The sequence below is a fragment of the Chelonoidis abingdonii genome, chromosome 1 (genome assembly GCF_003597395.2).
Source record: "Chelonoidis abingdonii isolate Lonesome George chromosome 1, CheloAbing_2.0, whole genome shotgun sequence".
In the NCBI taxonomy this organism is placed as follows: Eukaryota; Metazoa; Chordata; order Testudines; family Testudinidae; genus Chelonoidis; species Chelonoidis abingdonii.
This window is the reverse complement of record NC_133769.1, coordinates 116,437,866-116,455,074: the sequence shown is the minus strand read 5'-3', so window position 1 is coordinate 116,455,074 and position 17,209 is coordinate 116,437,866. Positions and strand designations below refer to the sequence as shown.

Here is a 17,209-nt window from a genome sequence, read left to right as displayed (position 1 = left end):
TTAAGGAGGAAGCAATTTGGCTGCTTTCCAGAGGCTGAAGGTGGATTCCTGGTGCCTTAGTGGCTGGGTCAGAAGCCAGATCTCCAGGAATCTAGGGATTCCTGTATTTCCAGATTTTTTCTTTGGTCTGCAGAACCAAAGCTTTCATTAAACAGGGATGGTGGTGGAAGACACTGGACTCCCAGAGAAGCAGAGGTCTCTAGTTACAATCCTCTAATAGGAAATGGTTCCAGAAAACACCAACCTCTGGGATCCAAGGGACGTAGATTTCCCTGGCTGGATAAACAGACCCATTCCTCACACCTCTTTGCTGCTCTTGGTTCTAAGAGACATGGAGATAAAAGAAAAATAAATAATCTTATAAGTGACTGATCACATACACACAAGGTAGAAAAGCTTTCACAAGTCCATGTGAGCATGGGTACTGGAACTGGTGGGGCAGGAGGTGCTGACACACGCTCTGGTTTGAATGGTTTCTATCATATACAGGGTTTACAGTTTGGTTCAATAGTTCTCAGCACCCCCACTATACAAATTGTTCCAGGACCCCTGCATGTGAGCAAACAGCAAGTACCCAGCAGTTTCTAAAAGGCCACAAGTAGTACTGGGTGGGAAAATGTCCTCTCAGCCCAGGGAATTTTTTGAGACTGATAGTTTTTCCAATCCTGAATCAGATTGAAAAGTTGAAATTGCAAATTTGCACAAACCAACAACCATGGGGAGGGGAGGGGTATATTGGTGTGGGTCAGTTGAACATTTCATTTTGATTTTGACCTTTTAAATTTTGTTTCAGTTTGTTTTTACTATAATTAGCTTAAATTTCTAAACAGTCATTTTGAAAGCCCCCCCTGCCCCACCAAAAAGGGAATTTCTTATTTAAACAACGTTGAAATGAGATTTTTTTTTTAATAATATTGCATTTTTTCCTCCCAAAACTTGTCAAGGTGAGAAATCCATCAAAATTGATCTTTTCCCCATGAAACAGTTTTGGTTTTGACAAATCAGCATTTTCCCAATGGAAAAAACATTGTCAAAAAATTCCTGACCAGTCACAGGTGTAGCGAAACATAAGCACTCTCTGCCTTTGGGACTGATGACTAAGGTTTTGTCTACACTACAGAGTTTTGTCGGCAAAAGTTTTGTTGATGATCAAAAAGCACTATAAGAAAATCGGTACTGCATGTTCACACTTCACTCCCTCTGTCTGCAGAGTGTGCCCACACTTGGGGCACTAACATTGACACTGAGAGCTGTGCACTGTCGATAGCTATCCCACAAGTTCAGCTCGACACCCTCCTCTGCTAGGTCTTGTGGAAAGGTGAAGTGGATTGCAGCACACCATGGGTCTGGGCTCAATATCTCATGATGCATTGCTTTCCTTCCAAGCATTCCAGGTGCTTCTGTCTTTGGTCTGTGGCATTTTTCAGCGGCCCTTGTTTGCTGTTCGTCCCACCATCTCTGTGTGAACGGATGGATCCTACACTGCGCTCCAATGCTCTTCTGTCATTAACACATCAAGGATGGAAGTGCAGTTTATTGTGAAGTTCCTAACTCAACAGGATTCACAGTTGCCTGATGTGCTGTCTGACATGGATAGGAGTAGCATTTGATTACTTTTGGCATTCACAGATGAGTTGCACATGATGGACTGTCACTTTTGGACTGAGTGGTGGGATTGTATTGTCATGCAGGTCTGGGATGACAAGCTGTGGCTACCCTCCTGGAACTGTGTGCAGAGCTCACCCCAGATCTGTGGCACAAGACCACCAAAATGAGAGCTGCCCTCTCAGTGGAGAAGCACATGGTGATTGCATGTGGAAGCTGGTGACTCCAGATTGCTACCAGTCAGTCACAAATCAGTTTGGAGTCAGGAAGTCAATCACTGGGGATGAGTTAAAGCAAGTGTGCAAGTCTATTAATCGCATCCTGCAACGAAGGACCGTGACTCTTGGCAATGTGTGTGAAATAGTGGATGGCTTTTCAGAAATGGGCTTCCCTAACTACGGAGGGGCAACAGATGGCTCACATATTCCAATTTTGGCACTGGACCTCTTTGTAATGGAGTACATCAATAGGAAGGGGTACTTCTCCATGGTGTTGCAGGCACCTGTGGATCACCACAGACGTTTCACTGACATCAAGGGTGGTGTGGGTCCGGAAAGGTGCATGACGCACGTATCTTCAGGAACACTGGTCTGTACAGAAAGCTGCAAGCGGGGACTTTCTTTCCAGACCGGAAGATTAAAGTGGGGAATGTTGAATGCCCAAAGTGATCCTGGAGGACCCAGCATACTTGTTAATGCCATGGCTCATGAAACCTTACATGGGAAACCTAGATAGCAGTTAGGAGCGGTTCATTAATAGGCTGAGTAGATGCAGGATGACCATGGAATGTGCATTTGGTAGATTAAAGGCGCACTGGTGATGCCTTTATGGTAGGTTAGAGCTCAGTGAGGATAATATTCCCATGTGTCACAGCCCTGTGCTGTATGTTGCACAATATTTGTGAAGGTAAGGGTGAAAAGTTTGCTCAGGGGTGGACTGCTGAGGCAGGTTGCTTGGCTGCTGAATTTGAGCAGCCACATACCAGGGCTATTAGAGGGGCACAAGGGGAGTGGGGGCAATTGGAATCAGGAGGCTTTGAGGCAACACACTGAAAATGAGAACCAGTAATGTATATTACTATGCTCAGAACTGCAATGCTTAATGAAATTGAGTTTTCCTAGGAAGTACTTGTGATTTTTGTGGCCTAGGATTCCAGTAAGCAAATGATTAAACTGCTTGTGTATGTCTTGCTGCTGCCTGCTATCACATTTTTCAGGAAACAAATAAAGATTACTTATCATTCAAAAACTTTGCTTTTATTGCACAGAAAACACCATCACCACACACACGTTTGTTGGGAAAGGAGGTACCAAGGAAGGGCTGACTTTCAGAGCTGTGCATAAATCCAGCTATCATTTGAAAAAAAGTGTCCATGGAGTGGAATGAACAGGAAAGCGAGAAGTCCAGGAAAGCAGAAAGGAATACTCAGGTGGAGTTTGGGGAGGGCATGGGAAACAGTTCTGAATGTGCTGAAGGGGAGGGTAGGCAAGCATCTGCTCAGTCTATAGTGTTATGAGGGACTTCAGCATCTTAGTTTGCTCCTCCATAACTTTAATCATCCTCTTAGTAGTGTCCTTAACAAGTACACATTTTTTTTTCCAGTCCTGCCTTTTGATTTCCCTCCACTCCATGCGTTCCCTCTCTTCTTCATCCGAGTATCGCAGCAGCTCCCAGAACATGTCCCCCTTGCTCCATCTTGGGCGTTTACTTATCTGGTGGAAGCGCTCTGCTGGTGTGTAGGGGGTGCCTCTGAAGGCCACATCTGCAGAAGCACAAGGAACAATACACAGAAGCATGATTGTTAAGTACATGTACAGCATGGAAACAGTACAGTAAAATACATCTCTAATAACATACCAATCACTTTCTCACTGACCCTTGACAAGCACACATGTCGAACACCCCAAGCTTGGTGAGTTTACCCTGGGACAGAGGGCATTCTACATGGGGAGAAAAGCAATATGAAAAGGTTGATGGGCAGTTGCCTAGGGACAATATTCTAAATTTTCCCACCCTTTTCCACAGGCAGGTGTCATTGTACTAGATACCTCACTCCTCAGGGTAAGCAAGAAAGCAAGAGTGCATCTAGTGCACAGTTGTGGCTTCTGACTCAATCCCTATTCTGCTCATCTGTGTGCTGCTTTGGTCCCTGTGCAAGTGATTGCAGAATGGCACGGCAAAGTTTCCTTCAATGGAGAAAGGAACAAAGCAGCTCTCCCAAGGAACATTTGGCAGAGGATTGCTGGGTACCTCCAGGAAACTTTCCTAGAGATCTTTTTGGAGGATTCCCGTGAGATCTCAGTGAGCATCAATACCCTGTTCCGCTGTACGTCTTAGCTGCTCAAGGAAATATCAAGCACATGGAAACACAGCAAGCCTTGTACATTTCTATGCCCTCAATCCACCTCCGCACTTCACAAACCAAAGCCACTTACCAGGTGTCTCTTCTCCTGCTTCTTGCTCACTGGAGTGTGACTGCCGAGACTGGCTAGACATCTCCAGAGTGGAGAACAGCTCCTGACTGGACACACCCCAGGGCAACCCCGCAGTGGGCTCCACATCGTCTAATTCTGCCTCTTCTTCAATGACTTCGTCCTTTGGGCTAGGCCCACTTTCTGCCAGCTCCAGGATCACTGAAGTATCCACGAGGTTCTTGGCACTGGAGGTGGGGTCGCCACCGAGGATAGCATTCAGCTCCTTGTAGAAATGGCAGGTGCTTGGTGCACACTGGAGTAACAGTTTGCCTCTCTTACCTTCTGGTACCCCTGCCTCAGCTCCTTGATCTTTGCTCTGCAATGCACCGTGTCCTGATCATAGATCTCTTTGCACAAGCCTCGATAAATCTGCCCGTAAGTATTGAAATCCCTATGGCTGGAATGCAGCTGGGACTGCACCACCTCCCTCCTCTCCCATATACTGATCAGATCCAGCAGCTCTGCAGTGATCCAAGTGGGACAGTGTCTGCTGTGTGGAACCGTCATGGTCAGTTGGGAAGGTGTGATGTGAGCTCTCCACGCTGAGCAAACAAAGGAAAATTCCTGGGGCTTTAAAGGGCAAGGGGCAGATGGTTGTTTACCTGGCTGCAGGGCAGCAGAATTGGAACTGGTGACCAGAGTGGTCAAGATGGGCATTGCGGGACACCTTCTGGAGGCCAATTAAAGTGATAAAATCATTGGCGCTTTGTCGACAAAACTTTTGCACAAAAAGCTATATGTCCCTCGTTGAGGTGGTTTTATTTTGTTGCCAAACCGGAAGAATTTTGATGCCAAAAGTAGTACTGCAGCGTGTACACCTTCACTCTTTTGCCGCCAAAAGCTGCCTTTTGCCAACAAAATTGTGTAGCGTAGACAAGGCATAAGCTAATTAAATCCATTTTTTCATGTCTCAATATCAGTGACATCATAACAAATTTTGAACAGCCTTCACGATCCATGACTAACTTCGAGCACTCAGCAGCTGACCTTATAGTGATCTGCCGCACAACATCCATCCATCCATCTCCTTGCTGATCATGCCGTACTACAATGACCCTCCACCATTCCTTCCATAATAACTTTCTCAAGGTTATTTCCATCTCTATGCCTAATGTGACCAAAATATAGAAGTTTGAGTCTGTTGATTTCCAACACCATGGTCTGCTTCTCTCCAATAACATTTCTACATAACTAGCCTGCACTAATCTAGTCTTTACTTTCATTCATGTCAGCTGAGGGATCCAACTCCCTTTGTCCCCTTCACAAACTTTGAGCTAGTAGCAGGGTGGTTCCCTGCTCCTGCTCAGAAGGGCTTAAAACAGCCCTGACAAAGGGCTGGGGCAAGGAAAAAGCTGGGCTGAGTGGGGAAGTGGCCGCAGCTGGGCCATGCCCCAATCGGGCCACAGCTGGCCTGTATAAAAAGTCTGTGAGCCAGAGGCCCAAGAGAATTCTTTCTCTTCCTCTAGGCTGGGAGAGAGCAGGGCTTGGCTGCCAGCAGGAAGGGTACTGGGAGTGAGGCAGGACTGGGGATAACCAGCAGAGCTGGGGAGCTCCAGGCTGGCAACTCCCCAGGCTGCAGGGCCTAATCCAAGGCCCATAGGGGTACTGGAAGGCAGAGGAAGGCAGCAGGTCCAAACCCCCTTGCCTATGATGAGTGGCTTTTACACTGCAGTCTGCCTCAGGGAGCGGGGGCTTGGTGATGACTGGCAGTAGCCTAGACTGAGGCACGGTGGGGATTAGAGCATTGGAGGTTCCCCAGAGAGGGGAGACCCACAGAGACTGGTGGGGGTGTTGCCAGGGGGCAGCCCCAGGGTAAAGGGGCACCGGGGTCCGGGCGGGACACAGGGCCAGCGACAAGCGGGATACCCGCCTGCAGAGGGTGCTCCGGAGGCTGAAAGAGCTAATTCCCAGAGACGACCAGCAGGAGGCGCTGCAGGGGTGAGTCCTGCACCTCTACAGAGCTGTAAATTTAATTGTTAACGTCTGTTTATTCTCCAGTGCTTTGACCAATCTCTAACACTTCCTTTGGAAGATTATTCCTTTGTGTGATACATCTCACCATTCATTACAAACTTTTCCCTAGCAGCGATGGGGTGTACCAACCCTGCAGTGCCTGACCAATCACCGTGGGCACAGGAGACCACACCCCATTGCTCCTGTTGTGCATGCTCCAGGTGGAAGAGACAGATAAATGGAGGCAGGCCAGCTCAATCTGGGCTGGCTGAGGAGGAGGAAGGATGTGTGCTGCAGGCTCCTGCGACTTTCCAAGTGGCAGGAACCATGGACCTGGACTATACTGAGGATGACCAGCTGACTGCAGAGACTGATTGGGATGCTGAGCCACTGCCAGCCAAGGAGATGCCTGAAATGCACCTTGCTGAGGAAGTGACCAGGGAATGTAATAGAAGCTGATGCTTAAACCTTTAATGGGGAATATCCCAACTTCATAAGGTCCTGGGTCAGAACCCGGTGGAGTAGGGTAGGCCAAGGTTCCCCTACCTCCCACACCCACCCCTGCCACTAGGCGTGGTTAGTGTTTGCTGGCTCTGCCCCACCCAGGGGCTGCAGACTGATTGTTTGCTCAGCCCCAACAGAGGTCCTGAGCCCTCCTTACAGCAATTGCCTGATCTCACAGGGACACCCGACATTTGTGTGACGGGGTGTACCAACCTGGCACTGGGCCAATGGGGAGGCCCTGCTCGAACAAGCAGGACCCCATGCGACACTAGCTTTTAGCCTAAGCTCTCCTTTTCTTAATTGCATCTCCTCATTCTTAGTTATCCCTCCATTGTACTGATGTAAATCCAACATAACTCCATTGACTGCAGTGGAGTTGTTCTGTATTTACATTGGTGTAACTGAGATCAGTATAACTGAGATCAGAATTTGGTCTCGTTCTGTTCATGAAGGAGTTGGGATCTGCCATGCAGATCTAGAGGGAGAATTTTCCCCTGAATGTTTAAGAAGACCTCTAAGCCTCCTTACCTGGTGTACCGGCTTCTGAGGATAGTAAAACTGAAGGTTTGGGTCTACAGCAGGGATGTTCCTGTTTGCCAGGGCTTTAGCCAGTTCCCTCCAGCTCCCATATCCTGCAAAGAGGAGGGGAAAAGAGATGTCAAAACCCACCTCAAAGAAAACAAAGAACAACAGTGATGACTTCAGGTTGCACCCTCTCCTTCTGGGGTTTTACAATAATGGGAGCCTAAACCTCCCTCTTCCCCCAGAAATATTCAGCTTGACCAGTCAGTGACACAACTCTTGTTTTGTTATTGTCCAGCACCTTTCATTCAAGGTGCCCAAAGTGCTGCACAAAAAGTTAACAAATCAAGTCTATCAGGACCCTGCTATTGAAGCCAGGCCTGCCAGCTCCTTAGGAGGTTTCCTTAGTCACTGAGCCATCGCGATACATTGAACAGTGCCCTAACCAACAGCCTTAGTGCTCAAAGCTTACAGGCCCACAGCAGCCATACCACAGGCCCCTGATTGGATGGACAGGCTGCACTCTCATTAGATATCTGGGCTTTATAAAGGCCCCAACAGCAAGAGGACCATTGCCTGCTGATTGTTCCCTAGATCCTCTTGTCCTGCTGCCTCACCTGACTCTACCTTGCTGCTTTGCCTGACCTCGCCTCCCCAATCCAATGAACCAGCCCCTTGGATTGGATCTTCTGGCTACTGATGCCTGAGAAAACTCTGACCGTTGCCCCAGATTGTTTCTGTTATGAATTGACCTGCTGGTTACCTGACCACTGGCACATACTTGAGTACTGCTCCAGACTGCTCCCAATCCTGCCTTAGCCACCAGTTTGCTCAGACCACTTCCGTTTCTTTCTAGACTCATCTTACCTGAAAGGGGTATGGAACTCACGGGTACAGCCAGGGGTGCTGGAACAATGTGTATAATGGGGGTGCTGAGAACCATTGAATCAAATTGTAAACCTTCTATATAATGGAAACCATGTCAAGCCAGGGGGTGCAGCACCACCCCAGCATCTCTAGTTCCAGCACCTATGGGTACTGTGCCACAGGGGCCACTGAGCCTGTAGGAGCAGCCCACTCACCTACAGGTGGAAAACCAAGCCTTACACGTCACAGTGGACCAGCTTCAGGCAAAAAAATGTACCCTCTAAGAACAGATCATAGGGCCACAGGTGGGAACATCTCCCGCAGCCCCACGGTACTGTTACCAGAGCTCTACAATGGGACCCTTAGCAAATTTGGGGGCTCCATGTCCTGCCATGGCCCAATGCCTACCAGATGGACCAGGCAAAGGTGGGACTAGTCATGATTTTCTAACAGGTGAGGGCCTGGACAGGATGACTGCTCTGCTAGAGAACCTATGCCTACCCCTACCCTTCTGCTAGAGGCCTACACCTTCCTGAGGGCCATTATGACAATCTTGAATGACCCACACCAAGCTCGCACTGCAGAGGCACCCCTACAGAGACTCTATCAGGCCTTGGGGTCAGCTGCAACATATGCCACCTGCTTCTGATTCCTGGTGGCGGATAGGGCGTGGAATGAGGCGGCCCAGCCACACCAATTCTGTCTTGCTCTCAGCGAAGAAATAAAAGATGAGCTTGCCTGCGTGGAGCCTCCCACTGATCTAGATTCATTTATTAAGCTGGGCCTCCAAATCGACACCAGACTTAGGGAATGGCATCTCGAAAGGAAAGGAATTCCACCCTGCATCCAAGCACTGCCCAAAACCCCTGCAAAGGCCCCCCACCCAAGCCCACTTAGGTGGACAGGGCATGGACCTGGCTAGACCAATGGTGAGAGTACTTGTGTTTCTACTGTCGTGGCAATGGCCCCATGGTGTCCGTCTCTCTCGCTATGTCTCTGAACGATGTGGTTCCAGGAGACAACCACGCCCAGCCTTGATAAGGGAGTCACACCTGAGCAACATTGAGAAAACTCCTCTAAATCCCCTCCAGCAATCCATTCTGGCTGCCTGGCCCAACATATTGAAAATGTACCTACAACTCCAGTTACGACTCTGACTTTGGGACTCTGGACAGATACTTTGGCCCCAGTGTCAGTCAGGGCCGTCTGTGAGGCATGATAACTTAATGGACACTATCTTGGCTCATGTACTCAGCCTATCCAAACAACCTAAGATAGCCCCCTGATTTAGTTGAGACAGTTGATGGATCACTGCTCACCTCCAGGCTCATCAGTCAGAAGACTATAGTTTTGGAGGTGATGGTTGGGGAGCACTATGAGCTTCTCCAGTTTAGCCTGATCTGGTCCCCATGGTTCCCTTTGATATTCAGAATCTCCTAGCTAGAGAAATGTGACCCGTATTATCTCCTGGTGTCAGCAAACCATTATATTTAATTCTAAGTTTTGCCAGGACATCTGCCTCCTGACTTCCAAGCTTGAGACTCCAGAACCTCAGGTTGGATGCCTTGCCTGAGCTTCAGCAACAGGGAGAGATGTTTTGGCAACACAGCAGGCCTACTTGCTACTAGGGTCAACTGTCACTCTCTGCAAAATACCAACTTTTCAGACGTATTTGAAAAACAAAATGGAGACACTACTTTCTCACAGGAAAAACATCTGCCTGATTGACTTAGAGCCTGGGGCCAAGATTCTGTTCAGCTGAATGCATTCCATATTGGAACACGAATTAGCTGCCCTTAAGGATTACAGAATCTGAAGAAGAGTTTCCTCGAGCAGTCCACATCCCTGGCTTGGGCCCCTGTCTTCTTTATGAAAAGGAATCTAGTCTGACCTCCTGCACAACACAGGCCACAGAATCTCACCCACCCACTCCTGTAACAAACCTCTAACCTATGTCTGAGCTACTGAAGTCCTCAAATTGTGGTTTAAAAACTTCAAGGTGCAGAAAATCCTCCAGCAAGTGACCTGTGCCCACGCTGCAGACGAAGGTGAAAAAACCCAGGGCCTCTACCAATCTGCCCTGGAGGAAAATTCCTTCCTGACCCCAAATATGGCAATCAGTTCAACCTTGAGCATATGGGCAAGACTCACCAGCCAGATACCCAGGAAATAATTCTCTGTAGTAACTCAGATCCCCTCCCATCTAATATCCCAAAGCATCTCAACACAGGCAGATGTGTATGTAAACTAGACCATCAAGTACATAGGACCCTACCGGATATGCAGGCAAATAAACCCAGTAACCTTTGAACTTCAACCTCCCCGTTCCTTCAAGGTGCACCCTCTATTCCATGACTCCCTCCTTAAACCCATCTCTGACAATCCCTTTCCCCCAAAAAAACAAAAAAACAACCTCCCACTCCGCCAATCCAAGACCAAGAAGAGGGTCCTGGGAACCTCCTCATATGAGGGTCCTGGGAACCAGACCATTTTGTGCACACTCCCAAAGAAGTCAGAGCGTTCCACACAGCCCATTCCGACAAGTCCAGCCCTTTGGTACCCCAAGGTTGCCCCAAGGAAGGAGGATGATGTCAGGATCCCAATACTGAACCCAGGCCTGCCAGGTCCTTGGGTGCCCTCCTTAGTGCTTGTGCCACAGTGATTAACAGAACCGCTGACCCTGACAACAGCCTTAGTGCTAAAGGTCCACATGCACATAACAGCCATGTCCCAGGCCTGACAGGATGGACAGGCAGCACTCATTGTGTACCTGGACTATATAAACGCCCAAACAGCAAGAGGAAGCTGTCTGAGTAACAGACCACTGCCTGCTGGTTGCTCTTGAAACTGCCTTGCTCTGCCACCTTGCCTGACCCTGCCTTGCATGACCTTGCCTCCCGAAATCACTGACTGGGCCCCTTGGATCTTCTGGCTATTGATACCTGAGAGAACTCTGACCACTGCCCCAGACTGCCTCTGATATGGATTGACCAGCCAGCTATCTGACCACTCGAGCACACTTGACTACTACTCTGGGTTTCCCCCAATCCTACCACAGCGAGCAGGCATTAGTCTCACAAGCCCCTCATAAACTGGGTAGCGCTATCTGCATTTTGTAGATGGGGAAAGTGAGGCATGGAGAGATTATGTCACACAGCAAGTCAGAGGCAGAACTGGGAATAAAACTCTTGGGCCTTATTCCTCTGCCACAGGATCTGAGCAACTTCCACTGAAACCAACAGGGCTCGTTATCTTGACTTAAAGCTAGGGTGACCAGATGTCACGATTTTATAGGGACAGTCTTGATTTTTGGGTCTTTTTCTTATATAGGGTCCTATTAGCCCCCACCCCCTCTCCAGATTTTTCACATTTGCTGTCTGGTCACCCTACTTCCAGATGAGGCCCGAGGGTTGCCACTGTGACCCTTGGTGTTACGAAGTCTATTTCTCTTTCTCAACAATTCTTTGGGGTGCCACTTTGGAAAATACCACTGTTCTGGGGGTTAATCCCAGAAACCTTCACAAAACACAAGGAGTGACCTTCAAAATCAAAGACTATTAGGTTAAAGATGCTGCTATTTTCAAATTAATAACTCAGTCTTCTTCTTGCGGGAAGTTTTAAATGACTGTGATGACAGTCCCTAATGGGGATGTTCAGCTGTAATGACTGAATTATTAGCAGTAAAATCATTAACAATGTCAGGATTTAAGTGGCCAATTGTCAGTTTCAAATTTAACTCCATTAGATACAGGGAAGAGACCCCTGTCATCCCACAAACACCGGTTATCCTGCCACAAGCCTCAGTGAAGCCTCAGGCCCAGATCTGATCTGATTTGCACCACTATAACCTCCTAATGTCATTGGGATAACCCCTGATCTACACTGGGTTAAATGAGAGCAGATCCAGGCCCTCTGCGTAACCAATCAGAGCATACTATTCAGCACAAGCCACACCTCCTTTCCAGAAACCTTCCTATGCTCAGCTATTCATATTCCAGGATGCCAGCTCTGAAGTCCATCTGAGCCAGTCACCAGTTTTATTAGCAGTGCCAAAACCAGCATGTGAATTGGTGCCCCTCAGAAATAATTGTTCTGATGAGGATGCTGTGGAAGAGCAGTATTTCATGGTCATGGGTAACATGCTCGTACTAGGTGGTTTTCAGGTCTGATAAATGCCTTGTCCTGGCTTTAGAGAGACAAGGTGGGTGAGGGAATATCTTTGACTGGGCTAACTTCTGTTGGTGACAAAGACAGGCTTTCGAGCTTCACAGAGCTCTTCTTCAGGGCTGGGGAAGATAGCTGTCTTTGCTTTGGCAGTTAACTGGCCTGGCAGGAACTTAAAGCCTTGTGTACTGTTTGAAACAACACATTATAGCTTAATTAAGATGAAGGGGGAAAGCTCAAACACCTCTTGCTGCAGCTGTTTCAGTCTGTCTGGCTGCAGTCCAACAAAGTATCTGGGTTCAGGTTAACTTATCAGAGCTTTTTGTCTCAGAAGCCACTTTTTCTTTAAGGGAGAGTTTAGGTGGTAGAGAATACAGCAAATCTGTAGGAAGACCTTACATTCTCTGAGTCACCCATGCCCCCGGATTTCTGTTGCCCCAATATGAAATGAGAAAACATACCCACTGAAGTAGATGAGAGAGCCAGATGAGAGAACTGTATTTATACAGATACCACGTTCTGTCAGGATTCAGACAAGTTACACAACTGATATGGGCTTTGCTCTGGCTCTTATATACAGCTCTTACAGCGCAAAGTGAACTAAAAACTGCCCTAAGTGGATAGCAGAGGATTCCCTTGACAATGAGGAATCATGTACTGGCATAGCCATCTCTATGCCACCATCCTGCTGCACATGCTCCAGCAGGTTCCCTTGGGGGATCATGACAAGATAGCATTCTCTTGAGCACTTCCTGACGCTTCTTTCAACTGTGCTGAGGACAGTGCCAGTTGAAATCTAACCCCAGGAATTGGATGCCACAAATGGCTCCCTTTCAGCAGCCCTTTCAACTGTGCCCAGCCCTTTATCCATGGATTAGATCTACAGACAAGATTAGGGAGCTCCATCAGCAGTTGCTCCTGAATCTGAATACTGTGGCTCAAGACCACTGGCTTGCATATGAGCAGACTTCAAAGGAAGGGTGATTTAGCCTGGAATGAAGGCAGAGGGAGGAGGGGCCTGATTGAAGTGTTGTAATTGCGAAGGACATAGAGAAGTCTTGTCGCTTTCTCTTCTTTACCCTGCCCCCTAATCTGTGAGACCAAAGGGATCACTCAGCAAAATTAAAAGGCAGAAAATTTAGAATAAAAGGAAGGAAATAATCAGAGAAACCCAAGAAACCAAAATTCAGATTCAGTTTAGGATTTCACACTCCGTGAAGTTCAGGGACGACTGGATCTGAAGTCGAAGTTCAATTCAATAGAATTCAGCTATAAAACTGAAATCCAGGTTTGGACTCCAAATCTCATCCCACACCCTCCAAAATTCTGATCTGAAGTTTTGGTCCATGCTTAGAAATAATACTTCACACTGTGTATTGTTAACCTGTGGAACTCGCTATTGCATGAAGTCATCAAGTTGGCTAACCTAATGCAGTGAAAAACCTTTCCAATTATGCAACCTAATATCTAATCAAATGTCATGCTTCAAGGCACTAACTGATTACTACAGAAGTCAGGAAGGAATTACCTGCTTCCCACATAAGCAATGCACAATCGGCTACTTTCATCATTATTTTCACTTTACATCATCATTTTCACTTTACACTGAAGGACTAGTCATTGGCTACTCGTTCTGAAATATCTCTAGATGAACCAATGGTCTGGTCTGTAATTGTGGCTTGAAGGAGTCTTATTATCTTCACAATTTATTTTACCAATTTGGCTGCATCTTCCATAGGAGAGAGTGAAAAGAACGGAACTGTTAAGGTTAGAGAGGAGACAGATAAGATGCAGGTATATAAAATGAAGAATGGTATTGAGATGGTAAACTGGGCACTCTTAATTCACCCTTCCTGATAATAAAAGAACAAGGAGATCTTTGATTAAGGTGAAAGGTGCCATTTATCACTGATAAATAAAAAGGGAATTTTATTTATTTATTACACAATTCAGAATTAAACTTAATGGTTTAATGAGTCTTGAAAAGTGCTCAGCTGCCATGGTGATGAAATGTCTGGAATCAGCCCCTACTGGAAACAGAATACAGGAACTTGGTGAACCACTGGTCTGATCCATTGTGGCAATTAAAAAACGAAAAATTTCCTGAGCACAGCTGGCACCAAACCCATTCCTGTAACGAATACAGAAGCCTAGCTTGAAATGAATGCCAGCTGCCAATATCTTGCTGGCATCAGCAGATGGCCTCAGCGATGACGAAGGAAGAGGTGGGGCTAATTCTCAGCACTGTACAAATATTTGCCTAACACATCAGTCACACTAGGAAACAGACACAAAGCAATTATAAGTTATTTGAGTCAGAGGTTTCCTTGCTATGTAATTTGTATTTCTATGGCTCACTAAGATCCCAGGCACTAGGAAATGCCTGGGAAGTGACTGAGAAAATAATGAGATCAAAATCCCTACCCCCTCCTCCCTTGGAGAAAGCTCTAGGTCTTCCCTTGGATTTCCCAGTTTCACCTCAGAAGGGCCAGCCTTTCCCTTGGGATTTCACACCTTTAAGAAGAAACTGACTTTTCCCCTGGAGTTCTTGGTACCTCTTGGAGAAATGGGAAGAGGGATGTATGGAAGGTGAGACTGAAAGGTGTAAAACAGATGGGCGAAGGGGAAAGACAGGGCAGACAGAGTGGTACAGACAGGGAGTCAGAGACATAGATTGTAACCCCCAACCAGATTTGCAAAGTCCAGTTGATGGCATAGAATATCTACCCTATTCTCATGGGTGGTGCATGAACCCCCCATTCAGGGAGGCTAGCCCCCGGTCTCACTCCTTCTGCCTGCTAGGGCCAGAGGAGCCCTGAGCCCCAAACTGTGGCCAGAGCTGCCCCAAGCGCAGCTGCCTGGAGGAGTCCTGAGCCAAAGAGGAAGCAGTTCAGGGCTCTGCTCTCCCACTGGATCAGTTGACTCAATGTTTCAAATTGCTTCTGGCTCATACAGGAAGATGCACTGGGTGGACACTTAGGGGAAGTAACTGAGCCATTGGCACTATTGTCAATGTAGGCCTCAGCTGGAAACAAATATTCCAATGTCAGACCAGCCATCTAAGTAGCAGCGGTACTTGTGGCTTCCAGCAGTTGAGTCCCTTCATCCTCCATACTGAGGTGTGACATGTTGCAGGACCAGCGATGGAACATGCAGCATTTAGCAGTAGGGCAGTGTAAGGAGGCGCCCTGGCTCCCCATCGCACCTGAGGGGGACGAGCCAGAGCAGGCACCCCCGTGGGCGGAGCCACTACCGCCTGTTCCCGCCCCCTGGAAGTCAAGGGGTGGGACAGGAAGTATAAGAGCCAGGGTTCAGAGCTCAGTTCAGCGCCGGCCGCCGAGGACGACGGACGTGGAGGCCCGAGCTCCCGCTTGGCCCAGCCTACCTCAGGCCCACTACCCAGAGGAACGCTGGCCGGAGCTGCCCCGGGCCCACTATCCCGAGGAGCGTTGGACCGACCTGCCCCGTGCCAGGTACCCCGAGGACCTCCAGCTGCAACGACCATGTGCCGGCTATCCGGAGGAGCCACCGGACCCTACTGCCTCCCAGGTCTCCAAAAAACCCATGGTCTGGGACCCGCCGACGTACGCCGAGGAAGGACAGGTACCGGGAGAAGGGGGGATTGGAAGTAGCCCGGGGGCGGCTGACCACAGTCAGGCCGCAGAGGGCCCCGAGCCTATGGTCATGTGTATCGGCCACGATCCCTACCGATCACCCAGTCAGTGTGTTTCGGTGTGGATCCCCACTGACCGCCTTAGCGGCGACAGCCGCTACTAGGGCCCCGGGCTGGAACGCAGAGGAGTGGGTGGCCTGCGTTCCCCCTGCCACCCGTAACCGGGTGGCAGTATCCCCCTTCACCCAGAGCTACAGTTGTTTGCTGCTCTGCCCTGCTCCAAAGGGTCAGAGCCCCATGAACTGCTTGTTGCTCTGCCCTGCTCCCCAAAGGGTCAGAGCCCCTGAACTGTTTGTTGCTCTGCCCTGCTCCAAAGGGTCAGAGCCCCTGAACTGTTTGTTGCTCTGCCCTGCCTGAGGGCTCGGGCTATAGACTTTGTTTGCTCCGCCCCGAAGCTGAGCCTGGACTGTTTGCTGCCCTGCCCTGCCTGAGGGCTTGGGCTATAGACTCTGTTTGCTCAGCCCCTGAGCTGAGCCTGACTGTTTGCTGCCCCGCCCTGCCTGGGGGCTTGGGCTATAGACTCTGGTTGCTCAGCCCCTAAACTGAGCCTGACTGTTTGCTGCCCCGCCCTGCCTGAGGGCTTGGGCCATAGACTTTGTTTACTCAGCCTCGAGTACGGGAGCGAAGTGTGAGCCGTCCGGCCGCCGGGAAGGAGGCGCCCTGGCTCCCCGTCGCACCTGAGGGGACGGGGCCCGAAAGCACCAGCTTACAACGTGGTACCAGAAGTGGGGAGCCAGCGCCTAGAATGTGGGCGCGAACCCTCAACGCCGGCGACAGTGGGCCGACGGGCGAGGGAACACCCTCCCCCATCATGGATGTTCCCCAGCTCGCCGCGTTGCTGGCCGAGAGTCAAGACCGGCAGCAAGCGGCGCACTTGCGGCAGCAGGAGGAGCAGCAGGCCACCCAGCTCCAGCAGCAGCAGCAGCTCGTGGACCAGCTGGGAACGCAGCAACACCAGCTGATCCAGGAGCTGATAAAGCAACAGCAGGAGTTCCAGCTGCAATGCCTGCAGCACCTGACGGCAGGCCGGGGTACCCGCGAGGGGGGCCCGTCCAGAGGCCCTGAGGGGACCCAAGAACCCTGGCCCCCATATGACTGACCAAGATGGGCCCCGGTGACAACCCCGAGGCCTACTTGGTCACCTTTGAGCGGGTGGCGGCGGTCGCGGGGTGGAACCCCGACCAATGGGCCTCCATCCAGGCCCCCTACCTAACCGGGACGGCGCAGACAGTCTACCAGGCCATGTCGACCGAGGCCGCCCACGACTACAGTCAAGTGAAGTCAGCCATCCTGGACGCACTTGATGTGAGCCCGGAGATGTTCCGCCAGCGCTTCAGGAGCCTGACCTACCCCGCCACGGCCCGGCCTCGTATGGTGGCACAGGAAGTAAGGGAGACCTGCCGACGGTGGCTGCAGCCGGACCGGCGGACCTCTGAGGAAGTGGCAG

The 17,209-nt window shown here is 49.5% G+C and overlaps 1 protein-coding gene across 1 annotated transcript in view; it reads right to left on the bottom strand.

The window, feature by feature from the left end:
* B4GALNT3 (beta-1,4-N-acetyl-galactosaminyltransferase 3) overlaps positions 1-17,209 on the bottom strand; it is a 130,878-nt gene that overhangs the window by 33,267 nt on the left and 80,402 nt on the right. The window contains exons 2-3 of the mRNA XM_032796731.2: positions 7,065-7,168; positions 245-322 (exon numbers count right to left, since the gene is read on the bottom strand). Coding sequence (XP_032652622.1) covers positions 245-322; positions 7,065-7,168 — 182 coding nt within the window. The remainder of the gene's footprint in view (positions 1-244; positions 323-7,064; positions 7,169-17,209) is intronic.